The 25880-nt window shown below is 44.2% G+C and overlaps 2 protein-coding genes across 2 annotated transcripts in view; both read right to left on the minus strand.

Moving 5' to 3' along the window:
* The window catches only part of MTHFD1L (methylenetetrahydrofolate dehydrogenase (NADP+ dependent) 1 like), a 159629-nt gene extending 140412 nt beyond the window's left edge, over positions 1–19217 (minus strand). The window contains exons 1-7 of the mRNA XM_065630440.1: positions 19058–19217; positions 17817–17901; positions 13944–13994; positions 13813–13866; positions 8419–8543; positions 7377–7477; positions 6322–6446 (exon numbers count right to left, since the gene is read on the minus strand). Of these exons, the coding sequence (XP_065486512.1) occupies positions 6322–6446; positions 7377–7477; positions 8419–8543; positions 13813–13866; positions 13944–13994; positions 17817–17901; positions 19058–19176 (660 nt within the window). The 5' untranslated portion in view covers positions 19177–19217. The remainder of the gene's footprint in view (positions 1–6321; positions 6447–7376; positions 7478–8418; positions 8544–13812; positions 13867–13943; positions 13995–17816; positions 17902–19057) is intronic.
* A 400-nt stretch (positions 19218–19617) lies between these two features.
* Positions 19618–25880, minus strand: part of PLEKHG1 (pleckstrin homology and RhoGEF domain containing G1) — a 134040-nt gene continuing 127777 nt past the window's right edge. Inside the window, exons 19-20 of the mRNA XM_065631962.1 lie at positions 23699–25373; positions 19618–22727 (exon numbers count right to left, since the gene is read on the minus strand). Coding sequence (XP_065488034.1) covers positions 21625–22727; positions 23699–25373 — 2778 coding nt within the window. The 3' untranslated portion in view covers positions 19618–21624. The remainder of the gene's footprint in view (positions 22728–23698; positions 25374–25880) is intronic.

Genomic DNA, 25880 nt, shown 5'->3' on the forward strand with positions numbered 1-25880 from the left:
AAGAGAAAAGTAAACAAAATAAAAGAGGTACAGATACAATTGTAGCTCTCTTTATAAGCAATTATTTTATGTGCAACTACTGAAAAACTTGTGGGGAGTCAATAAAGTATATAGCACAAATACTTTACAGAACTTTTTTCCCCCAGTGAGTATTTTTTAAAAATTATATCCAGAAACTTGTTTGACTGGGAGAGTAAGTCCACTGAAAGCAAAACAGTTGCTTACAAAATTCTGGGTGTTCTTGGATGAGATTTATGTGATTTCCATCAGGACTTTTCAATTTCATTTGCAAGATGTCATGCCCATGCCTCCTCTGTTTTGTTTTGTTTTCTCTCTTGCCACAACCTACTATTTTGACTGCCTGTAAACCACTAAAGCAGGCAGCAAGTCCTGGGAGGCATGTGCGAGCTTATCTCCTACATCAGGAACAAAGCACAGATGTTAGAGATGGAAAATACTTATGAAATCAGCACATCCAACCTCCCTAGCAAACAGCACAGCACAGTCCCCGGACAGAGGACACACCTGAGAGGAACCAGATGATCCAGGCAGCTGTAGCCAGAAGCCGAGGAGATGCCCACAATGAAGAATGTGTGGACACGGCCACCGACTGCCTGGTGCTCTCTGGGCAGCAAGGCTGCGTCCCACCGGGCAGGCCAGATGAAGGAACAAGGAGCATCATACCATCCACCCCTAATGCCCAAGGCAATAGGCTGAAGATGATGTAAGCTAATACTCAAATAGTACCCTGCCTTCTCACCGGTAAATATTTTTTCAGTTGGGAAGAGCTGTGCCAATAAATAATCTGAAACCTTACCTCATAACAAAATATGACTCTCTCCACCAAGATTTAAGTAGAAGCAGATTAAGAAGCACCACCCATTCCCAAGACAGATCACCAAATGTTAAAAAAACAATAGACTTTCCAGCCAAGTATTTAATGATAATGGTACAAAGTAACGTTATATTCTAGACAACTGAAAACCCGTTTTGCCATGAAGCCTAAATAAAAATTTCCCAATAGTTAAAACTGACTACTACAAAAGCCATTTTTAAACATACAATCAAATAAAAAAATATTTGAAATTAATCCTTGAAATGCCCTCAGGTTGGTTGTTTTGTTTGTTTTTTATTTATTATTATTATTATTATTTTGAATAGCCCTCAGTTTCCTGGCTCTGAAGTTAGGCCAGCTAAAATTTAAGAGATGAGGTGAGGAATAGGACCTCCATTCAAAGTCTTTTCAGAACCCTCCTTGTGAAAAAAATCATTTTATACACCAGTATCCACAGCAATTCTAATTACTTTCTGAAGTCTTGAAAATTGATTATGTCAGTGACTAGTTCCAGGTACTTTTTCCACCAAGGAATATTCTACTTATGTGGTTTCTTCCAGCTCCATCTCTACTTTGGGAAGCTGAAGCTACCGTTTGTAAATTATTGGCAACCCACTGGGACAGCTATGCGTGGTCTGCTCCAATCTCTCCCCCCTGGTCACGGTCCTCAGGGATGAGCCGCAGCGAGCAGCCACCAGCTCCCTGCTGCCGTCTTCTTGCCCAGACACTGATGACCCTTTGCCTATCACATTGGCCCAAATGCATTTGCCCTACATGGTGCATGTAAAAATTAGGTCCACAACTCTACTATGGGCTCAAGCCTCCTGCTCTGACATATGGTTTAGGAACTGTTCCTCTAGCTCACAGGCTGGGAGGTAAATTTCAAATTGTGAGGAATAGATATGATGCACACAAAATGTTGAAGCAGACTTTGTCTACGGCATCATCATTAGAAACTCTCACGCTGCCTCCCTCCTCCTCCTCTCCTCTCCTTTCCTTTCCGCTTCCCTCTCCTCATGTTTTTTCGTGCTTACTTACACGCTTACAATACAAAATGTATTTTTCTGTCAGTACCAAGACTCTTGGTCTTATCAAGACAGCAAAAACAAGACAGCAAATGACTAAAAGTTGTCTAATAGCCTGAAGTTGAAATGTTGGAAAAGCAGACTGTGGCAAAAAGAGGTTCTTATCCAACCTGGAAAGGAACCTCCATTCACGCACTCCGGCTGAACCACCCTCCTAATTCTCAACCAGGCTTTTACACACAAGTGTTCCATTCCTAACCATAACTAGATAGACCAATTCTCAGTTCTTTTACAAGAAAGTTGTAGGATAGCAGCTCTCTTAAGACACCCAAAATGTGGTTCACATACAGAATACACGTAAGATGATATGTTGAAATCATGACTGACTGAATTTAGATGACTGAAATGAAACCCAGTTTCCTCATAGGTACTAAGTATTCTCCACGTTTTGGCAAGAAAAGAATCTGTATTTTTAAATTTGAATCTATTTGATAACCTCCTTTCATACTAGAAAGCCTAATTCTAACATAATGAAGGATTAAGCACGTCAATTCCCATTCTTCACCTGTAACGCTGAATTGACTTTTGTGTAGCCCCATTTTTACCTGACAACAAGTGAGATGTTCCTGAAAGTATGAGACTAGGTCATTCTTCAGGTGCTTTGCAGTGATTGTGCTTTGAAGAGTTATCTACACAAAGCTTTACAGAATGATAATATCTTACCTATTTCCACCAAAATGCTCAAGTCATTATCTCTTACTTCATAATTTATTTTACATACAACATGTAAATGCAAAAAGAACAGCATTTCTTCATGGCAACTATGTACAGCTGTGCCAGAACCTTCCGAAATATACTGTTTTCTTTCATTTGTGATTTTATTTGAAAATCCAGGAAGCTCAAGAGTGTCGAAGGACATGGCTCAGCTGTGCCATGATGATTATTTTTAACAGCTAAAGTCAAGCAAACCCAAAATGGAACAAAAAGAAACATTAATAATTTGCTCATCTTACCAAAATATGAAGTGGGGAGGGAAAAGAACATACAAAGTATGTCCATTAATCATACATGTCAAAGAAAGGAAATTAAAATGTACTATTATTTATTTTATTCCCTTTTCCTGCCATAACACAGAAAAGACTTGCTTTAAAGGAGCACACTAAGGATGGTAGGATGGTAGGTGGTATTATGCTGTTTGTCAGCAGAGCTAGCCCTACATTGTCAGACTTTTCCTAAGGTGGACTAAAATATACCGTCCTCTTGATTATTTTCAAAATATTTTTGCAAAAGCGCATGATTAATAAACGCAATAACAAGTCCATAGCAATACAAAACCTGATCTAAAAGACCTACAACCTTAGTGTTGTGTCTCTCATTTAAATTGATAGAATTTCTAAATAAAACACTTGCTATGCTGCCTTTAAAAACAAAAAGAAATCAGCAGAGCTACTCAAAGGTAATGTAGTACCTGCTTAAGAAAGGCATGACATCATTAAGTTCAGGATTAGCGCTTCAGTGCAAATGAGCCCAACCAATGGATTAAGACAAATAAGGTAGACATACCCTTAAGCTCCATTTTTCTTTTCCTGGTGTATATTTGGTGGGGGCGAACATCCAAATGAAAGGTTCATACTCTTCCTAAGTTCATCCCTCACTTCATACATGAAGTTATCATGCTACCATAGGTTATACTTCCAAACAACAGTACACAGACTGTTACCGTGGAGGTATCACATACAGAGGAAGGACAAAAAGTGTACGGCCATATCTAAACTCAGTGTATTTTTCAATAAAAACAAAACATGAATTAATTTTTCCAAGACTTGGAAAAACGGCATTGACTAACACATTTTCTTACTTGAAATTCAGATAAATAAATCTCAAGAGAAACCTTATGAGCCTTTAAACCATTTTTAATTAATCAGCACTTCGAATGAGTGAGAGAGAATGAATTCATAACATCAGTTACAATCATGTTATCTAACAACATTTTACTTGAAGCACAGGTTGCCACCAGACAGCAGTGCCTCACTGTCCAGCAGGAAATCTGTGCTTATTTTCTGACTCTCCAGCTTCTGAGAATACAAGACAATTTTCCCTGCGTGCATTAGATTTTATCTAGGAGCTAGAGTTAACTACAACCGAGTTACATCCAGGCAGGTTCAACAACATTCTGAGGGTTACTGGTGACATGCTGCTCCAGGCTTACAGATGAGGAAGAGGAAGGTAGAATTCCCCCAAGCTCTGCTGATTAGTCCTCCAGGCAAAGCAGAAACTCCTTTACTGCCAAAAGTTAAAATGAACTTGAGAAGACTGATGTGCAAAGCCTCAAACTGCCTCCTGCTTAGGTCTGCTATTCTGTTTCCCATCAGTGACCTGCTGCGAGAGGTAAGCTACAGGGAATTATAAAAAGCAAAGCACAATTATGGGAAAGCATCTGGATGGAAGGAAACAGATCTCTCTCCAGCACATAGACAGCACTGCACAAGCAGCTCTGGCCCGCTCCAAGACTTTTGCTGTGAACCAGTGGAAACACCTCTGGCCAACCCATGATCCGCACCATCCAGCCCAAAGCAGTCCTTTAGCACAACCCCAGGCCATGAAAAATAATCAAAGAGAGAGACATGCCCAGTATTAAGTTCACAGTGCTCCCATCTCCAAGAGGGGCATATGTTTCCTAAGTGCCGTCAGTCACTTAAAGCCGAGAGCTGAGACAAGCCTGACAAAAACATCCGCAGCTGTGAAAACACCGGTTTGCCAGAGAACTTTCTAACTATCACAGCTGCTTAAACTCATTTCCTCCTCCTGTCCTTGCCTTCAAAACCCAGAAGTTTGATACTATTTTGCATTGGCTGCCACCTTGTGGTATGTGCTACCAGATATAGCACTACAGCTGTCACTTGGCTCCTCACCTCTACAGCGACTTGCAAACAGCCCTGGGAGTATTTTCACCTCTTCTACAGTCAACATGTGAAGCCCCCTGCACATGTCGAAAGGACAACACCATTCCCTGTTGTTTTATTCTATGGAATTTGGGACTAAGGGATAAACTGGGAAGTCTGGCAGGAAGTCATACCAACTTCTAAGCTGCTGCTAAAAGCTCTGCAAAACGCAACCAGGAAGACCATGTAAATTAAATCCTTTGAATTGAGGCTCCTAAATTTCTGTGAAGCCTTTTACAGTTCTCTTCAAAGATAAAGATTGTGATCCTCTTTGTCCCAAAGAGGTAGCATATGCAAACCTTTAAGACACAAATTCAATGAAAGTAATTTCATACAGATGACTGTATCACAGGATGAGAAGAAAGTGGGCATCGCTCACATCGAGGGAAAGAAAAAGGGAAACCTAACACATTTGTTCGAAAATGTACCTCCGAATTCATTCTTTCACAGCTATTGGTGTAAAGTAATGAAGTCATAGCAGCTGTTGCTACATATGTAATATTCTGGTACAGGCCCCTGTTTGCCTGAGCACCATTTCTGAGCAAGCACGAAGGAGAAGACAGAAGATCCGAACCCATGTTGGCTACCAGCGAGCTCCAGTGCCCCAGTGCTGCCCATGACTGCAACAACGAGTCTCCCTCTCAGGAACGACAGGGGAGGGCAGCAGCACCATGCGAGCGGCCGACAGGGCTCAACAAGGCCAAGCGCAAGGTCCTGCACCTGGGTCGGGGCAACCCCTGGTATCAATACAGGCTGAGGGATGAAGGGATTGAGAGCAGCCCTGCGGAGAAGGACCTGGGGGTACTGGTGGATGAAGGATTGGACATGAGCCAGCAATGTGTGCTTGCAGCCCAGAAGGTCAGTTGTATCTTGGGCTGCATCAAAAGGAGCATGGCCAGCACGTCAAGGGAGATGATTCTGTCCCTCTACTCTGTTCTGGTGAGACCCCACCGGGAGTCCTATGTGCAGCTTTGGAGCCCTTAGTACAGGAAAGACTTGGACCTGTTGGAGAGGGTCCAGAGGAGGCCACAAAAATGATCACAGGGCTGGAACACCTCTCCTGTGAGGACAGGCTGAGAGAGTTGGGGTTGTTCAGCCTGGAGAGGACTCCAGGGAGACCTTATTGCTGCCTTTCAGTACTTAAAGGGGCCTACAAGAAAGATAGGGACAGACTTTTTAGCAGGGCCTGTTACGACAGAACAAGGGGTAACGGTTTTAAACTAGAAGAGGGGAGATTCAGGTTAAACATGAGGAAGAAATTTTTTTACAATGAGGATGGTGAAACACTGGAACAGGTTGCCCAGAGAGGTGGTAGATGCCTCATCCCTGGAAACATCCAAGGCCAGGCTGGATGGGGCTCTGAGCAACCTGATCTAGTTGAAGATGTCCCTGCTCATTGCAGGGAGGTGGAACTAGATGACCTTTGAACGTCCTTTCCAACCCAAACCACTCTATGATTCTATGGTGGGGATGCAGGATGACCCCTGGGCACAGGGCAGGCAGAAGCTCTCTCCCTCACCTTGCTCTGCAGCTGAGGGGCTTTCCAGCGGCAGCTCAGGGTGGCAGCTCCCTCCCGCTGCAGCACGCACTGCAAGGCGGCACCCACCGCCCCGCCGGCTCCCACCAGCAGCACCGTCTTCCCACCTGCGTGACACAAGGAAAAGTCATTCAGAGGCTCGTGGCTGCACAGGCGCCAGCACCAGCCTCTGCCAGGCCACGGAGCTGGAGCGCCTACGTGAACCTCCCCTTTACCAGGCCACCTACCACCAAAGCCCTTGGAAGAGCCAGCAAAGCGGCTCCTAACAGGGCAGCACCGTGTGCCTGCACAACCACTGCTGCTGGGGCACCATGGGCAACTCTTTTCAAGCCCATGCAGCAACAGAAACGACAGGTTTTAAGTTGTTTCCTGGTGACTCTAATTTGAGTAAGCAAATACTGCTCTCCTGGTTTTCTGGTATTTTATTTGCACAAATCCTTTCATTAACATTTGTTACAAAGTACATTTGAACTCCTGTTTACAGTTCTGTTACAGAAATCCTTGTCTCAACAATTAAGAATCACTATGAGAGACTACTTCTAAAATGCTGCCTTAAACTAACCTCGTCTTCACACACTGTAAAGCCACTTGTTTAAATCTGCCATTTCAATGTTAGGATTTACACAATGCAACCTAAACCAAAAGATTCACTCAGCAGCTATTTACAGGCAGACCTGGATTTCTCCAACTGTTCACACTAATCAAAATTGCCAAGTGAAACACCTAAGTGATATTTGTATTTTCGGTTTTGAAGACTCAGGTGTCTTGGGTAGCTTCAGTGAGATTAAGTCTGCTGATGGCAGGTAGTCCCTGCCTTATCTCCAAAATCTGCAGGACTGGGACCCATTTCTGCAAATATTACATTCAGATCTCCACTGAGGTTCCTCACCAACAGGAGACAAATGTATGTTGGGTGGGAAAGAACACAAACCAGAAAACACAACAAGGTGAGATTATATTTGTCTCCCAGCCAGGACTAAAACTGAGAAAATTAGTTAGGCTAAAATTAATGTAATAATTACGATATAAGGTCTCACCTAAATCTTCAAGAAGCTCCATCACAGCACACACTGTAGGAGAAACTAGACAGTCATCAGTATCACCACGTACCAAGCATCCTAAGTTTACATCAGATACTCTGCAGGGGAAAAATATGACAATTTAAAAAAAAAAAAAAAAAGAGGCCAGAAGAAGATGAACAAGTAACATGAGCACGCAATTAACAGGCAGCGCTTTACTCATCACAGTGGGCCGCCCACGGCACATTGGGACAAAACACCTCAGTGGAACCAGACCAGCACTGCCCGAGCCCAGCTGAGCCTGAGGCAGCACACCCTCCTGGGCTCAGGCCGGCTTGCTGGGGGGAACTCAGCTGTGTCTGTACCCCCCTGCATCCTCTCGCATACACAAGGAGGCTCTGACTTTTCTATTCCGTCAACCTCCAGTACTCCAGATAATGGAAAGGTAACTAATTTGCAAGATTTTCAGATTTTTTTTTTCCTGAAATGAAAAAAAAAAGGAGACAGAAAAAAGAGAGGAAAAAAAATGGCTAACGGTCTACAGTTGGGAGCAAGAAGGCTGCAAAATGGTAACCCAGATGCCTAAATTATGCCATTGTTCTCTCCAGAGAGCAGTGCAACTCCAGACTGATTTGAAAGCTAAAACTATTACAGCCTACTCTCTCACTGCAAGAGAGTGCTGTAAGGAAGTTAAAGCCTTCTCTGCAACTTTTTCTTCAATCCTTCTCGTGAAAATTTTGGGGTTTGTGTTCAGTACTGTGTGACTACCATTTATATTACTGAAGTACTGAAATACCTTTAGTGTAATTAGTAAATCAGAACTTTGATTTTGATTTCTTTGAAAAGACCATGTCCTGAATATACGGTATACAAAGATAATGATCAAAACGACTTCAGCAAAAGACTTCTCATTGATTCAGTGGCATCTTTTATCACTGCTCAATAGCACAGCCAGACACATTGTCTGAGGAATCCATTAATGAAAAGCACAGGGGAAAATTGATTTTACAGAGACATCAGCATTGCGTCTGCTAACGTTATTTCTCAGTGCTTCACTTACCCATCCACATCCTTCTCTGGTTTCACAGCGTTTAATACCTTACTGCTATATAAGCTTTCTGGGAGGTCAAGGGCAAGGCCTTGCACATTAGGATCTTCATTAAGTCTCAAAATTTCATTGACAACCTAGGAAGTGAAGGAAAAGCATTAAACATCCGAACAACAGACAAAAGAAGAACTTAATTAGAAGAGGATAAAATCTATATTTTAAAACTACCTTATAGCCACCTTTGCTTCTCTCACATATTACTGCAACTAAATGGAAAAGCAATAACCTGCTTTCCTTGTTTTATATTCCCATGGCTTACCAAATTAAGCCACTCTGACTCTATTCTAAACATTTTGCAAACACGTATTATGTGACATTACGCTGTCAAAAGCATTTTGTCTCTCACTGTTCCAAATCTCAGCAAAAGCTCGACACATCAGAAAATGCTTTAAGAAACAAGAAGCTTTGTTTACAATATAGTTCAAAACAGGACCAGATTGTGTACTAACACAGAACATGAACAAAAAGTTGTAAAACTGGCAAAAGCAATTATACAAGATAAAATGCATATTATTAAAGCAGCATATATTGTTACCAGTTTTCCTTCTCAAAACACCCTGATCCTAAGAGCTGTCAGTCATCCTGTGAAGAATTGCTATTTTGAAAAGGCCTTGCACAAAAGTTTAAGGCTTTCAAGTACTGAACCAGATATGAGTTCAAATATTTTACAATACGCCAATATTTGACATCCAAGACTGTATTGCCTACCCTTGATTGCTTCATCTCTAAAGTGCAATGCTGATCCATAGTGATATATGCTATTCTGCTGTGACCGCGAATAATACAATGGAATGAAACATGCTAAAGTTTTATCATGTGAGAAATGTCATGTGAGCATATGTTTCCATCATATAAATAAGATCAGTGTGCAATCACTACAAAGCTGTATAATTTAATTGGATCAATAGCCAAGAGAAAATGAGTATAAGTTTCTTTCCTTAGCTAATACCATGCCTTCCTAAAATGCTTTTCATGTAAACTATTCAATGTAACTGTGAACTCTATTGCCCAAACACTTGATAGGAAATCAACATTAAGCTAGGGGAATTTGGTAGGGGTTAGACTGTCTGCAACTCTGAACCAAGAGAATGTGCTACTTTCATGTTAACAAAGATTATACAAGCATGTCACTGGTATAGAAATGCCCGTTTAATTTGCTGACTTCTGAGACAGAAACAGCCATGTATATTATGACCCTGTGCCATTTGACAGCAATAGGGCTGGTACACATTTTAACAGAAGGATGAGTGTATACACCAGAATATGGATGTGAGGACATCCACATTTTGCTTAAAGTCCTAAGATGCTACAAAATGTTGGGCCCCTACACAGCAATTAAACAAAACATAGTTCATGAATAGCCTGAATCTAATGAAATTTGAAATATATTACTTCTTCCTGGGGAAAAAAAAAATCAGTTTTCCATTTTCATTGCATTTTACTTTAATTCAGCTGTCCACCATTACATTATTTAAAATACAACTCATGCAGGGTAAAGCAATCTTGTATTAGCTTGCCTTTACTGCACACAGACAGTTACGGCAGAACAAAAGGTGCACAGTATTGAAATCCCTCCCGCCTCCCCAAAGCAGGGAATGCAGGCTAGCACAAGGATTTAAACAGATGAAAAATACCTTTGCCATGGTAGGCAAGCAGGACAGTAAGCAAACTGTCCTTCACTTTATTGAAAGTTACTTTCTTCAAATAACGAAAATAGCCTGTTTTTATATACACAGCTCAGACATTTCCTAAGATATTACTTCAAATTAACAGCAACTACTGCTGCAAACTCACTATATTTTACCTATGTCCTACTGTGTTACCCAGCAGATAAAGCGCATTCACCAACAGCAATGTCTATTTGATCTTCATTCCAAAAGCCCACCCTTCTTAAATGGATAGCTGACTATTCATCATCCACAAAACTAGATTCCTAAAATTCTTCACAGTACATTCCTCTCAATATATCTAGAAGCTGTTCCTGAGATTACGTGGCAAACCAGTAACAGTTCAAAACCAAAGTGTACTAAATACAAACGAGTACACAAAACCCACAAGCCTGCAGGGTTATCAAACTGGCCAAGTACAAGGAGGCCAGCTGGGAACAGTGTCATCTTCTACTACACGTTCCTTTGCTGTTTTTACTTTCCGATGCCTCAGAACCACGTATGTTAATATGGTTTGCTGTGTTTAAAACATACATGATAATAGTGCTGTGCCTCCAACCTAATGCTTTTGAAAAGGTAAGAATTCAGCCCTCTAGTGATTTAGGGTAGATTATTTTTTTAATACGTACTTTAAGCATTACAAGGTCAATAAATAGGCAAATAAATTCAACCCCCTCCTCCTCTAAATCAATTAATCTTTAATTTCCCTGACTAACATGGGTAAGAATCAAGTGCAGTCACAAGAGCAACTGTGGGAGATAGGACACTCGTCCTGGTATGAGAGGACGCTGCAGTTAAATACCAGACATGAAAATAAAAATATAACTCTGCTGATTGCCTTGGTTGATGAGGACTGGGTTAGGGGCCAGTTAAGCAATCTGGACATCCATAAATCCATGGGTCCAGGTGGGATGCACCCGCGGGTGCTGAGGGAGCTGGCTGAGGTCATTGCTGGACCACTTTCCATCATCTTTGCTAAGTTGTGGGAAACGGGAGAGGTGCCTGAGGACTGGAGGAAGGCAAATGTCACTCCGGTCTCAAAAAATAGCAAGAAGGAGGACCTGGGTAACTATAGACTGGTCAGCCTCACCTCCGTCCCTGGGAAAGTGATGGAACAACTTATCCTTGGTGCCATCTCAAGGCATATCAAGGATAAGAGGGTCATTAGGGAGCAGCATGGCTTCACCAAGGGGAACTCGTGCTTAACCAACCTCATAGCCTTTTAGGAGGACAGAACCAGGTGGATAGATGATGGCAAAGCAGTGGATGTGGTCTACCTTAACTTCAGTAAAGCATTTGACACCGTCTCCCACAGCATCCTCGCTGCTAAGCTGAGGAAGTGTGGGCTGGATGATCGGGTAGTGAGGTGGACTGTGAACTGGCTGAAGGAAAGAAGCCAGAGAGTCATGGTCAATGGGACAGAGTCTAGTTGGAGGCCTGTATCTAGTGGAGTGCCTCAAGGGTCAGTTCTGGGACCAGTACTATTCAATATATTCATCAACGACTTGGATGAGGGAATAGAGTGCACTGTCAGCAAGTTTGCTGATGACACCAAGCTGGGAGGAGTGGCTGACACGCCAGAGGGCTGTGCTGCCATCCAGCGAGACCTGGACAGGGTGGAGATTTGGGCAGGGAAAAATTTAATGAAATATAACAAGGGAAAGTGCAGAGTCTTGCATCTGGACAGGAATAATCCCAGGTTCCAGTATAAGTTGGGGAACGACTTGTTGGAGAGCAGTGTAGGGGAAAGGGACCTGGGGGTCCTGGTGGACAGCAGGATGACCATGAGCCAGCACTATGCCCTTGTGGCCAAGAAGGCCAATGGCATCCTGGGGTGTATTAGAAGGGGGGTGGTTAGTAGGTCGAGAGAGGTTCTCCTTCCCCTCTACTCTGCCCTGGTGAGACCTCATCTGGAATATTGTGACCAGTTCTGAGCTCCTCAGTTCAAGAAGGACAGGGAACTGCTTGAGAGAGTCCAGCGCAGAGCCACAAAGATGATGAAGGGAGTGGAGCATCTCCCTTATGAGGAAAGGCTGAGGGAGCTGGGTCTCTTTAGCTTGGAGGAGACTGAGGGGTGACTCAGTGGAGCCTCCTTCTCTGGAGACATTCAAAACCCGCCTGAACGCCTTCCTGTTTAACCTCATCTAGGTGTTTTGCTCTGGCAGGGGGACTGGACTAGATGATCTTTCGAGGTCCCTTCCAATCCATAACATTCTGTGATTCTGTGATCCTGCCTCAGCTTGCCAGCGGACAGCACCCAAGTCCACCAATCCCCTTTTTTCCCATGCTTGCCAATAGGGGGATAATCAGGTTATCAGGAGCAGTCAACACAGATTCACCAAAGGGAAATCATGCTTGACCAATCTGGTAGCCTTCTGTGATGGCGTGACTGGCTGAATAGATGAGGGGAGAGCAGTAGATGTTGTCTACCTTGATTTCAGAAAGGCTTTTGACACTGTCTCTCACAACATCCTCATAGGTAAGCTCACGAAGTGCGGGTTGGATGAATGAACAGTGAAATGGATTGAGAACTTGATGGATGGCAGAGCTCAGAGGCCTGTGATCAGTGGTAGAGAGTTTAGTTGGAGGCCTGTAAATAGTGGGGTTCCCCAGAGGTCAGTATAGGATCCAGTCTTCTTCAACCTGTTCACCAGTAACCTGGATGAAGGGACAGAGTGCACCCTCAGCAAGTTTGCTGATGATACCAAACTGGGAGGAAGGGTTGATACAGTAGAAGGCTGTGCTGCCAAGATCTGGACAGGCTGGAGGACTGGGCAGAGAAGAACCTGATGAAATTCAAAGGCAAATGTAGGGTCCTTCATCTAAGGAGGAATAACCCCAGGCACCAGTACAGGTTAGAGGCTGATCTGCTGGAAAGCAGCCTTGCAGAGAAGGACCTGGGAGTCCTGGTGGACAACAGGTTGACCATGAGTCAGCACTGTGCCCCTATGGCCAAGAAGGCCAATGGCATCCTGGGGTGCATTAGGAAAAGTGTGACCAGCAGGTCGAGGGAGGTTATCTTCCCTGTCTACTCTGCCCTGGTGACGCCACATCTGGAGCACTGAGTCCACTTCTGGGCTCCCCCATTTAAGAAGGACAAGAAATTACTGGAAAGAGTACAGTGGTGGGCTACAAAGATGATTAGGGGTCTGGAGCATCTTTCTTACAAGGAAAGGCTGAGAGAGCTGGGTCTGTTCAGCCTGGAGAAGGCTGAGAGGGGATCTTATAAATATCTTCAAGGCAGGTGTCAAGAGGATGGGACTCTTTTCAGTGGTGCCCAATGACAAGATAAGGGGCAAGGGGCACAAAATGAAACACATGAAGTTCCCTCCGAATATGAGCAGAAAATTCTTTATTTTGAGGGTGACAGACACTGGAACAGGCTGCCCAGAGAGGATGTGGAGTCTCCTTCTCTGGAGACATTCAAAACCTGCCTGGACACATTCCTGTGCAGTCTACTCTAGGTGAAGCTGCTTTAGCAGGTGGGTTGGACTAGATGATCTCCAGAGGTCCCTTCCAACCCCAACCATTCTGTGATAACACTTGCTATTTGAACTAAGGCAGTCCCAACCCTCATTTGAGTTAACAGAGGTCAGTCAAAGTGCTAATGAGAGTCAGGAATAAATTTAAGTTTATGATGAAAGATAAAAAGGCAGAGTCCTTCAGGTACTGCAGTTACCTCATCCTTGCTGCTGCCTTCAGGGAGACAGATGTGAATAACACGTAGACCAACCTGTCAAAAGAAAATACTTATAATTACGAAAGGCAAGTAGCTCACGATTAATAACAAGTGTACTGGCTAAAGCTTACCTCTCTGGCAAAGCTCTTGTTCATTTCTTGAGTCATGGGATCATTATGTGCCTTGGGAAACAAAATAGAAACTAAGTTTTAAAATAATAAATTTACATTTAAGAATGTGAGTACACTAATGCACGGGTCTATGCAAGAAACGACAGTGAGGATGTTTGTGCCTACTAAAATTCAAACAAATAAAAAGCCTGGAAATTCTAAGAAAGAAGCAGAAGGCCATCCAGTAAATTTATTTTGGCTTGATTAGTTTAAGTGTGTGTTGATATTAGCCTGGCTTTTATAGAAAAGAGTGGCCGGTTCCTTAATGTAAGATTACCATTCAAGAAAGGTACCAGTCTGTTATCTGAAGATACTGTTCTCCATCCAGCCATGTAACAAGGATGAAATAAGCTACAGCAATACCAGCATTTCCTGCAGTGTCCTCATTACACCTAACAGCGCTGGTTTGCCTTACCACCAAAAATGAGGCAAATAATTATCATCACATACTACAGTGAGTTCTGTCTATGCCAAAGCAAGAGAAGTTATTGGTTCCTCCCAATTGCCAGCAGGCACCTGCCCTAGGACAGAAGTCTCTCCTGGGCAGATTTACCTGGGAGACCACCTCACCCAGGAATCCTCCTCCCTGAGGTCTCTGCACCATATACATTACAATATTTAATCATAATAATTACAACCGAATTTTACTCTTCCAAGTTACTCTTGAACCTTAGGTGGCTTTTCAAATATTTTAATATATTGTAACAATAAACTGAGAATTCACTATCCAGAACTAGAAACCTCATACCAACAGATCAGTGACTGTTCCATCCTCAAAAACATTAGTGTCTTCATAACAGAGTAAATAAAACACTTCTCACAGCTACATGATTATGGATAAAACCTGTCTTCCAACCCAGACAACAGGACCAAAATAAATCATTTTAAAAGGTTTCATTACAATTTCATGAACACATTCTACATAGCTTTTACTAGAAGACTGAGTGCCAGTGACTTCCCGTCAGAGTTGAGCTGCTCACATCGTGGTTAGCTGCCAGCGCTGGCCTTGACTGTCACTAGCATCACCCAAAATGACTTCCATGCAAGCCCGTTAACAATTTACCAACCTGTTAATCTCAAATGGTTCAAAGATCACTGACCATGAAAAAAAGAGCATTTAAAAGGATAGGGTCCATGGAGAGAGGCAGCTCCTGAGAGGCGATGAAGGTTTGCTCTCCATCCCCCATCTCCCTCGCCCAGCCCAGCACTGCCTGTGTCCCTGGTGCCCCACTACCAGTCTCCCACTCCCCAAATCTGGCAGCTGCAGACAAGCGGCAGCACAGAGGCTGCTCCACTGAGAACATGTGTGGAGCTCACACCGTGGCAAGGGAAGAAGAGATGGGATTAAGGACAGCTCAGCAGCTGCTCCCCTACACCAGTAAATGTGGAATTGTATCCACACACTGATGTGTAACCACAAAGACTGCTTGAGAGATTTACCTGGGATTCAGCCACCAGCTGGACCATGCTGTCCCCTGTTATGCCCCTGTTCCTGTGGTGCCGGCTGGTGAACACTCACCTTGTGTGAGCACAGAAACCCCTGCCCAGAAGTGGTTCCCATCACAACCCGTGGGGTGGTACAGCCAAGGCCAGAGCTCAGGACGTGGTGGGCTGGCAGAGCGCAGGACAGGGGGTGCAGGGGAGATGGCAGCGCTTTGCTGAGCTTTGCAGGACCACAGCTCCACCACTAAACAGGATTCTGCTGCTGTGTATTAGTTTTCAGCTTCGACAAAATTAAGAAGCAGCCACCAATAATTTTTTGCTGTTGCACAGCTCCAGCGGAGGTTCAAAAGGGGTAAAACAAGCAAAGCAGGTATCAATCTCAGTATCAATTCAGGGTCAGATGGCTCGAGAGGAAAAGAACGCATCTAAAACCATTCCAGAGTGGGCTTAGTCTGCAACTCCTCGTTCCCAGAACTGCTGCAGAGGTAGTGCCATGTTATGCCGAGCACTGTTACCCAAGAGTGACTGGAAAAGGAGATCGTTTTACTGCCCTCTCTCTGCAACACAGCACATGGAGACTAGCATGAATTTTAAGGCTCTGCCCATGTTACCCAGTAGAACAGTGTACCACAAGAGCATTTGTAGACTAAAACAAGTCTTTGTAACAACAGATACACATTTAGAGGAGTTCTGCTTCAGCCACAGAATCATAGAATCGTTTAAGTTGGAACAGACTTTCAAGATTATCAAGTCCAACCATTAACCTAGCGCTGCTATGTTACTGCACCAGTCCTTACAACCAGACTAGACCTAAGGTGACTGACAGCTGGAGAACGTCATTTGGGTGAATTTCATCCAGAAGGATCTAGGCTGCATGTTCCTACAGCTACCTCAGGATGCAGACCAAGTGGGGTAAATGGGAACAAGAGGGACATTCAGTTAAAGTAAAGCCATGATCAAGACCAAAACACCGATGTAGATGCATGCCAATAGATATTAAAAGCGAGTAGGAACCTCCCCTTCCTCACACTATGCTCTCTCCCATCCTAACAATATCCCTTCCCTTGTGCCAGCATAAAACACTCATCTGGCCATGCAGAACACCAGACTTGTGGGCTAATGTAGCTGAAAGGAAGCCTCTGCAGGGTCCTCCAGCCCAGGCTGGATCACTGCCCCAGTCCAGCACACAGTGCAACTGGATGGAGACAAGATAGGAGTGAGAAACAACAGGTCAATGAGAAGATGGGTCACTGCTTTTCTAGCAGTCCTTAAACATATAGCTTTAGAGGGCTATTTGAAAACATTATCTGCAGTTACCTGAAGAACGTAAGGGATAGGAGAGCTTGTTCAGTCAGCCTCACTAGAAGACCTACTGAAATGAAGTTGGTGCTGCATTTCTTAGATTTACTATTAATGCTTTAAAATATTTATAACTAGGTTTTAAAATTAAAACCTACTGGGTCAAAGATGCAGTGTGCGCCCACTCAAAACCAACATCACCATCCTAGGAAACAGGACAAAAACATTTTTGCCTGCACAGCTCTGGGTCTCACTTTGAATGACAAACACCCCCAGTTGCTTGGCCTTGAAACCTCAAGAAATCTAAGGAGGACCATCTCTCAGCTTTGCAGGGTAGCAATCCTCATCTCTGAGTCTGACTGCCTATCTCAAAGATGGCAGCAACAGTGGGATAGAAAGGAAAGCTCTTCATGGCATTAGTAGTACAACAGCTCTCAATTACAGTGAGATGGCTTCACCTTAGAAAGTGCTCATGCTTCTAAAGGACACTGATATTTTACACAGAGGATTTATTTCCACACAGGCCCTTTTGAGCTGATTAGGACTTTTCAGTGTGGTCTTCCCCTCCTTAGGACAGCAGTAATGCAGTCATAAGCTACAGCTGCCCAAAGGCAACAAGGCCGGCAGGAAGCAGCAGTCTTTCCTTAACCCTTTCCTTAACCTTATTTCAGGGTGGGAGGTGAGGGAAGGCCCATGTTTTCAGGCACATAACCACTTTTTTCAGGACTGCAACAAAAGCTTCAAGCTAAATAAAGGTCAAGAACAACTGCTTTGACTTTAACTCAATTATGTCAATCAACTTAGACAATCTGTAAGAAAAGGCAACCTTACTTGAAATGGGAAAGATTTAGTTAGCAAAAGGAGGAAGGGATAAAATCGTTCCCTTCTTTTCCAAACCTTTCCCACAGCCTGAAGTTTGCTGTGGCTCTTTCAGGCCTGCAGAAGGGCAATCTACGGTCGGGTGGAATTACCTCCTTCTGTCACTTTGCTTGAATAAAAGTTCCTTCCCACATCATGTGCTTCTGAAGTTCCAGACAGGCAATGGCACTGAAGGGGATCTCTCACAGCCGCTAGCATACAGAAATACTTTACCTGAATAATGGCAAGTGTTGGCTCAAGCTGAGGGTTTTCTCTCTTAAGAGAGGCCAAAGATTTCTTTGCATTCTCTGTGATTTTGCTGCAACATAATAACAACAAGAACATCTTCAGCAAAATAAACCTTCCTAACATCAGTCAGCCGAAACCTACGTTAGTCAGCAATAAGGAATAAATGCTTAGGAAGGTACACTTTTAATTACCAAAACTGCAGATAGATGTAAACTGTGAAGGCTAGTGTTGAGCAGGCAGGTAGAGAAAACCTTAAGACATCAAAATACCTTTGTTTTACTGTTACGCATGTCATTGCTCCAACATGCCCCAAACTTTATAGCTAGTCTATGGTATTTCATGAGAAGGCTTGTCCAGACCCACCATAGGAAGCAAAGCTGGGATCCACCACCCTCAGCCCTTGGCTCAGGTGGGTCCTTCGTTTTCATACCCCAGGTCCTGGTGGTGACAGAAGCAAAGGCCTTTACACCTGCGGCCAGTACAGCTTAACACTGGCATCACCAGCACTAGCAGCAGCAAACCAGCCAATTTTCATGGATGCTATTCAGAGCTGCAAGCCGCAGAGAAACAAGAGCAGCTCTGTTTGCCACACCACTTCTTGGAAAAACCGCTGGCAGCCAGGCACTGGGACTGCTTTCTGGAAAAAACTTCTGGATAAGGGGCTGCTGGCTCTCCCCTGCTACCCTCTGCACATGCAGATGATACATACCCAGAAAAGGAAGGAGGAGACCCCCTGAAAGATGTCTGTCTGTCCCTCACAGCGGGCAAGCCTAACAGAGGAATTCGCAGCCTAGAGTGTTTTTTTGCTACGTCATACACTCCCCCTTGCAGAAACCAATGGTCAATTGAGGTCAATACCGCGACAGACCAACTGTCCCAGCTGAGGCTGAATGGATGGGGCGGGGGCGTGCGACAAGGGACGACACCCACGACACGTTTTCCGGGCAGACTTCCATGCGCAGCCTCACCTGAACCACCCCCACACACCCCCTGCTTTGCACACCCCCAAAACGCCGTAACACAAAATCCTCGAAAACAAACAAACGAACAAAAAAAGCACAAAACAAACAAACTGCTGCCTGCGTGGGGGGAAACAGAGGCGCATTTTACCACCCCAAAACCCAACCCAACGTATCCAGAGGAAACATCCTCCCTCTCACCCAAATCCCCGTTCTCCCCACCCCCGGTTGCATCAGCCGGCGCCGCCTCCCACGTCCGCCTCTTACCGCACCGCCGCCGCGGCCGCTCCGCCGCCCCGCGGTTGCCGCCCGCAGAGCCCGCGGCCCCGCCACAGCGCGGCGCGGAGCGCCGGGGCCAGGCAGCGCTTCAGCGCCGCGCTCCGCATCCCTCCGCCGGGCTCCGAGGCGCCGGCAGCGGCGGAGCTGGGACGGAGAGCGGGGCGAGGGGGAGGGCGATTCTCCGAGCACCGCCTTCCCCCGAGCACCGCTCTGCCCCCCGGCCCCGCCGCTCGGCCCCCTTCGCTTCCGCTTGTCTGCAAGGGGGGAGGAAAATTAAAAAAAAAAAATAAATAAATTTAAAAAAAATCCCAAATCACCCCCAACCATCTTCTACGACCGGCAGGAACCACCATCTAATACACGCGAACATCTTTCTGTCCCCCGATCCCAAATGAACGGAACTCAAAGCTTTTGCATACTCAACGTTTATTAAAAAATAGTATGAAATGGTCCCCGGGAGAAGTTACACACTAGTAGAAGTCCCTTTTTCTATTTGTTGGGTTTGTTTTCCTTCCCCAGCATCCCCCGCCCCGCTCCCGACCCCCAACTCCATTGATTGCATGAGATGCGAGTTAAACAACTTTCCCCTAGCCATTTAACCAAATCTAGACGTGCGGGGTAAAGCACAGATTTGACTTCTATTCGTATTTACAATACTTTACAAGCTATATTAAATAAATACAGGCTCTGCTACATCTCGGCATCTTAAATATGTACAACATTATTTCTCGAAGGGATTTTACTAGATAGATGTGGGTCCTATCACAGAGGATGTGCTGACTGTAACAAGTAACCCTGTGGTATGAGCTAGTAAGTACCATGACCAACCAGCCCTCCAAATAACAAATCCTAGCCAATGCAAGAAACGTGCAGTAAATAATTTAATCAGTTCTAACAGATTCAATTCCTTAAATCTCAGTCTATGAGTAATCAGCTGTGCACTGATAACTTCAGGTTTTCCTCATGGTAACCAATGTAGTAAATAGTCGGCTGTTTTGTAGCTGGGGGGAGCAATACATGATTAGTAAAAACAGTACTAATTACACTCCTTTATTTAATGATATGTTTAACTTGGTACTGGCTTTATCCACATAATCTGAAGAATTTAAGCACCAAAAAAGAACAAGTCACACCAGATGATCAGTGTAGACATTTTTAGACTTTCCTTTAGGTACAATGTTTTCAAGTAACAGAATCCAAAGCTGTACAACAAAGATGGATGAAGGGGGGGTGAATGTGCATCATATTGGAAAGCCTGCTCTTGTTGTAAATGGCAGCATTTCTTCTATACATTATTTGCAAAAGAATGGAATGTATTATCATCTTTAAGCTACTTTTATTGTACATAAATTGGATTACAGTCAGCCCTGGCTGGTTTAAAAACCACATATTTTAGCTCTCTCTGCCAGGAAGGATCATTTCCTACTAGAGGAGAAAACACTCCCCGAGGAAGGCAGCTTGTCTCTCAACTGGCAGTATGGCCGAGACACCCTGTGGGCCAAACATGCCGCGCGACTGATATTTCACCCAAGCATCTGGCCAAGCCTCATTCTCTTTCAGAGCTACTGACTTTGGGACTCTAATAAATGCACTGCTGGCCACCATGTATACAACACAGCTACTCCACACATTCACACCCAGTGGCTTTCCACTGCTGGGCTCTGATTTACAAGATACTCAAATTTTGCCTGCCTGTCACAAACACCACCGTCGCTGGAGGTACCCAACTCAGCCTACTCATCTTCACAAGCAGCAGAGCTCCCCTTCTGCTGCCCAAAACACCCTCCAGGCAAGGACTGTGTCACATTCACAGATTCACATAAAAAGTTGTCACTGCCCATTCTCTACCCACTATGTAGTTAGAGAAAGCAGAGAAGGCTTCAGACACAGAGCCAGCAGTCTGGCATCCCTCACAAGCACTAGGACTAGATTTTTTTAGAAAACATAAGAGGCCTGTTCTTAAGGTAATGTAGCGTAAGCATTGGTCCCACACACTTGGAATATGTCTGTCAAAAAGTAACGTGCAAAAAGTATGTGCAATTGCACATGTAGCTTGTTGGTGTAATTACTAGAACCCTGCTCAGAAGTCTGCACAGCCACAGGAGTAGCTGTTCAGCTAAACACTCCCATATGTAACCACAGTAATCACGTGGGTATTTTGGACACAGTACACTCATCACCAATTCTAAAGTCCAAACATTAAGGTTTCCACGTGCTAAAATGGTTTAAGAATCAAATGGCATCGCATCTGGTTTGATGGTAAGAATCAGAGGGTATTGCACCTAACAAGGGAAGAGATGCAAAGGTTAAAGACGAGATGGAGTCTTTATGGACTATGGAGTAAGACCCCAGACCCAGCGCATCCATCGCCTTTTTTGTTTCCAGGATTCTAAATCATTAAAAAAAAAAAAAGACACATTTCACATCTATTTACAATATTACTGCGATACAATGCCTGATTGTGTAATATTACAGAAATACACGATGCCAGTACTGATTGTCCTAGTATATGCTCTGTCATGATAAGGTAGTAGAGCTAGAAATTACTGAAAGCATCAAGCAAAGCTACTTGAACTGAGACACTGAAACTTTTCCCTTAAAGACTGGACAATATTCTGCTGATTAGGAGATGGTACTCTCCACAGGTAATCATTCAGTTTATCCGAATCACTATATGCAGTCAGATAGGGAGTAAGCGTGTGTTTGCTGCTGGGGGTTTTTGCAGGAGTACAAGAGACAGTTTTGCCACAGAGTGTTTCAGAAGGAGCATCGTCTGCATTACGCAGTTTAGGATCTGTTTTCCTTGTTTGGTTCTGAGAGGTCTCCAAGTCAGATCCCTCATCTTCAGACTTTATTTCAACATAGTCATCATCATCCCCTTCTCCTTCTTCAGTATCTTTGAAATTAGAAAAATAGTTCTGAGTGGCCATCTGTGCTGTCAGAGGGGAGGCCCTGTTCACTCTCAGGATCTTCTGAGAATCCTGCAGAATCATATCTGAAGAGTTTTCAGGGATCTGCTTTCTCGTATCAGGCCCTGTACATCCTGAAGCAGTACCTGGTGTCTGATGACTGTTGAATCGGAAGTTCCTATTCGAATGGAGCTTTTTCTTGTCTGTTTCATTAGGATACACGATGGCTTCTCCAGACCTGTTGACCACAATTGAGGAAGATGACTGTGACCTGCTGTACACCTGTGGTTTTACATTGCCTACTCTTCTCCCAAGGGAGTTATAGATGTGATCTTGATGTAAATTTTCTTTATTTGGTTGGCTTATGAAGGCGCTCCACCTCTGCACCGGAACGTGCAAACGGTTAGAAATCTGAAGGGAAGGCACCGAGCCAGCTGAGGGCAACTGCCTGGAATTGCTTTTTGAACCAGCTTCTGTATACGAGCTCTTGGACTTTGGGTCTTGGGACTCAGGCCACGCAGAGAAGTCGGCCAGCTCGCCGTTACTGTATGTAGCGTGCAAAAGCCAATCCTCTGCTCTTGAGCATTCACTGGTAGCCTGGGAATGGGGAGGAGATGCAGCCACAGGCGTGGAATACCTCCCGGCTGGGGGCTCCTGAGGGGTGGGCCAGGCTTCCTTTTGGACCTTAGGTGAACTTTCTCTAAAGACAATTTGGTCATAAAGCTGGGAATATTCAGCTATTCTGGCACCTAGAAAGGAGAGAGAATTAACTTAGCAGAGGCAAGCAATTCATTTGAATGAGTCACATGGAAATTTCAAAACCCCAAAACACTTTGTATTGGTCAAGATAAACGTTTAGAGTTGTGTCAATATCTTCAGCCTCAACAAAGTAACATGAAACAATGGAGGCTGGAAGAGCCATGCATTACATTTCGGTACATCGCATTGAAAAAAAAAGAAATATAAAATGTCTTGCAATAGTGAACAGGAGCAGGATGCAATGTAGCACAGGGTTCAAATAATACACTCCTTGTTTCACGCTAAAATGGAAAAGAACGTTCTGAAAATGGCTTGATAAAGAAGATATTTTATAAATATCAGAAGACTTATAAATATCACAGGAAGGCAAGAATGACGCTCTAGTGCATGGAGTCTGTTGGCTCCATGTCTCCAATTTGTTTCAACTGACTGCAGACAAAAATACTTCCAAAGCTGTTGCATACCCGTAACTTTGCGCCTTCATTAGAAAGAGCAAGATGATCAGCTCTTTCTTATCTGACCCCATTCCTTATGCTTATAAGTGTGATGTGGATGGTACGTGAACAAACCTACATGACTTGTTAGAACGTGAACATACTTGACCTTTTTAGTCAAACTCTGAAGATCGCATTATTGAAGGAAATAACTGCTGTTCTGCAAGGAGGCCGATACTCCTTCAGGAATAAGTTCTATTGCCAGCCTAAGCTGAATTGCTCTTTCCTGCCACTACCCTTCTATTTATTCACAATTTTATCAATTAACAGCAAGAATTTTTTGCAATATAAAGGACTATTCACGCTAGAAGCAGTCACAGAAAACTCACTTCAGTGGTAACAAAGAAAATGCAATACTGATACTCAACCGTTCAGGTGGGGAAAATTCATCACCTTCCAATTCAACACACGAATTTCATTGAAAGTTACTGAAGAAACATATCTGTACAGAAATATTTTGGACATACCAATAGCAGGACCACCTTGTTTCTTCTCCTCCAGAATGGCAGCAAGATCTTTGTGTTTCAGTTTTTGTTGTCTGCTAGCTGGATGCTCCTGCTCTGGACTTTTAACTTTCAAAAGCTGGTTAGCCTTCTTAATTTTTTGACTGTACTGCCTTGCCATCATAAAAACTCTGTTCTTTGTTTTATCAACAACTGCCAAGTCATTTTCCATGCCCTCTGTGTGCGCACTGGACAGAACACTGTTGGCAGATTCGTATGGGCTATCTACAAAAGGCATCTCACTGGAGAAGGAAGATCTGTTCAGGCTCATAAAAGAGTTCTCCTTGCATGGTGTCGTGTCTTCAAGCCTGAGATTAGCCTCGCTTAAGGTGGCAGCCCTGGGCTTCATGCTTTTAGGGAAAACAGGAGTTTCGGGCAGAGAGAGTGTAGACAGTGAGTACTCTACATCTTTACTCAGTTCAGGTGTACTACCAGCATGCAACCTTTCCTGCATATCATCTTTACAAACAGGAAAGGCTGCAAGGAGACGGTCTCTGGTCTTTTCCTCATTCTTCTTGATGTAGTTCTCCAGGTCATTCCAAATCTCATCTACTTCCTCCGAGAGTTTATCTGCTGCAGACTTATGGGAGAGTGAATCCGAGTTGGAAGAGCTATCTACTAAGCTCAAATAGTCATTGTCAACAGGAACACGATGGTAAGGACTTTCATCTTCACTGAACTGGAGACTCTCTTCGGAAACAAACTGCCGTAGATTGTCACAACATGCAAAGTCTTTTTCCAGGCCCAGAAAACTCCGCCTTTTAGAGCATTTTAATGAGTCACGTTTAAAATTCAACAGCGGTGTTTCTGGAAGTACTATGGTGTCATAGATGTTGTCTTCAACAATCCTGAGCTCATCCAAACTCGAAGTAGGTGCTTCTCTACTGAGTAGTATCTCATCCCTACTAGCATGAATGGAGGCTCTGTTTTGATTTGGTGTCCTCTTTTTGGAGAGTGAATCTAAGCTGCTTTTGTTTTCAGCCTCGTAGAGAGAGTCTCTAGCAGACCTCTGAGGACCATGGTCTGTCTCCTCCCTTCTTGTCAGACCCATCAGCTTTAAGTCTTCGTAGCTTATATTATCATAAACATGTTCAATATCATCAATGGTCAGCTCCTCTGAAGATTCGGGGTACGCATTCATACTGCTCACCTCTGCTCTCTTCATTTCCCTTCGAGAACTGCGCTCCCCGATTTTATACCTGCCGCTGGCTGGACACGTGTTACTTTCACCAGCACTACTGGCCCGCCTGACAATTTTGTGATGAGTGGGGCTGGAAGTCTCATTTTGGTGCACTACCCCCAAGTGCCAGCTGCATGGACGCCCAGGAGAACCCCTCCTGTCTCCACCCACAGCTGAACCAGCATTGGATGTAGACACTGATGGTACAAACATCTGATAATCGTCTTCATCATCTTCATTCTCATAAGGTGGACGCCGGCTGGGAAACAATGCCTGCCTGATCTGATGGTCGGTCCAGATATTTCTGACAGAGGTGCTTCCCCCCAGGATATTCATGATGAGCGAGTTGCTCTGGGGTGTGTTGAATTGTCTGGGCAACTGGGGCTGTCTGGCTGCACGGGAAAATGGAAGATCGGTATTCAACTGGGTTGACTCTTCATCTGAAGGGTCCTTGGAGCTCTGTGGAGATTTGAAATACACAGGTAACGTTAGTCTATTCCCTGCAATAGCACAGCGCTTCCCTCCATTCATAGAACTGCCATAGGACCAGGGTGTCCTGCAGCACAGAGTCAGGTGGAGATGGGCAGGGTGAGCAGGCTCCTTGCTAAAGAGCCAGGGAGCCAAGGTGGCAATGCCTCCTAATCCATACCACAGCTCAGAGATCACTCTTGGCATTTAAAAACATCTTACTTCAAATACAAGACACTGGCTCATGCTAATGCATGAGTAATTAAAGGCAAATTTGTTTGGCAGGGGTTAGATTAAACCTTTTATGCTAACTCTGCAGTTTCACAATTGAATTAAGCTAATCTGGCTCCAGGCCTTTGCCAAAAGTTTTGTTCTGCTCCCTCTCCTCTTGCCTATAACCCTAGCAGAAAGGTATGTTATGCTCTCTAGCACATGCCACTGAAAATGTCATTGTCTTTTTGGAGTAGGTTTTTATCCAGCTCAGCTAGCAGATCTAAT

Source organism: Caloenas nicobarica, chromosome 3, assembly GCF_036013445.1.
Source record: "Caloenas nicobarica isolate bCalNic1 chromosome 3, bCalNic1.hap1, whole genome shotgun sequence".
NCBI lineage: Eukaryota > Metazoa > Chordata > Aves > Columbiformes > Columbidae > Caloenas > Caloenas nicobarica.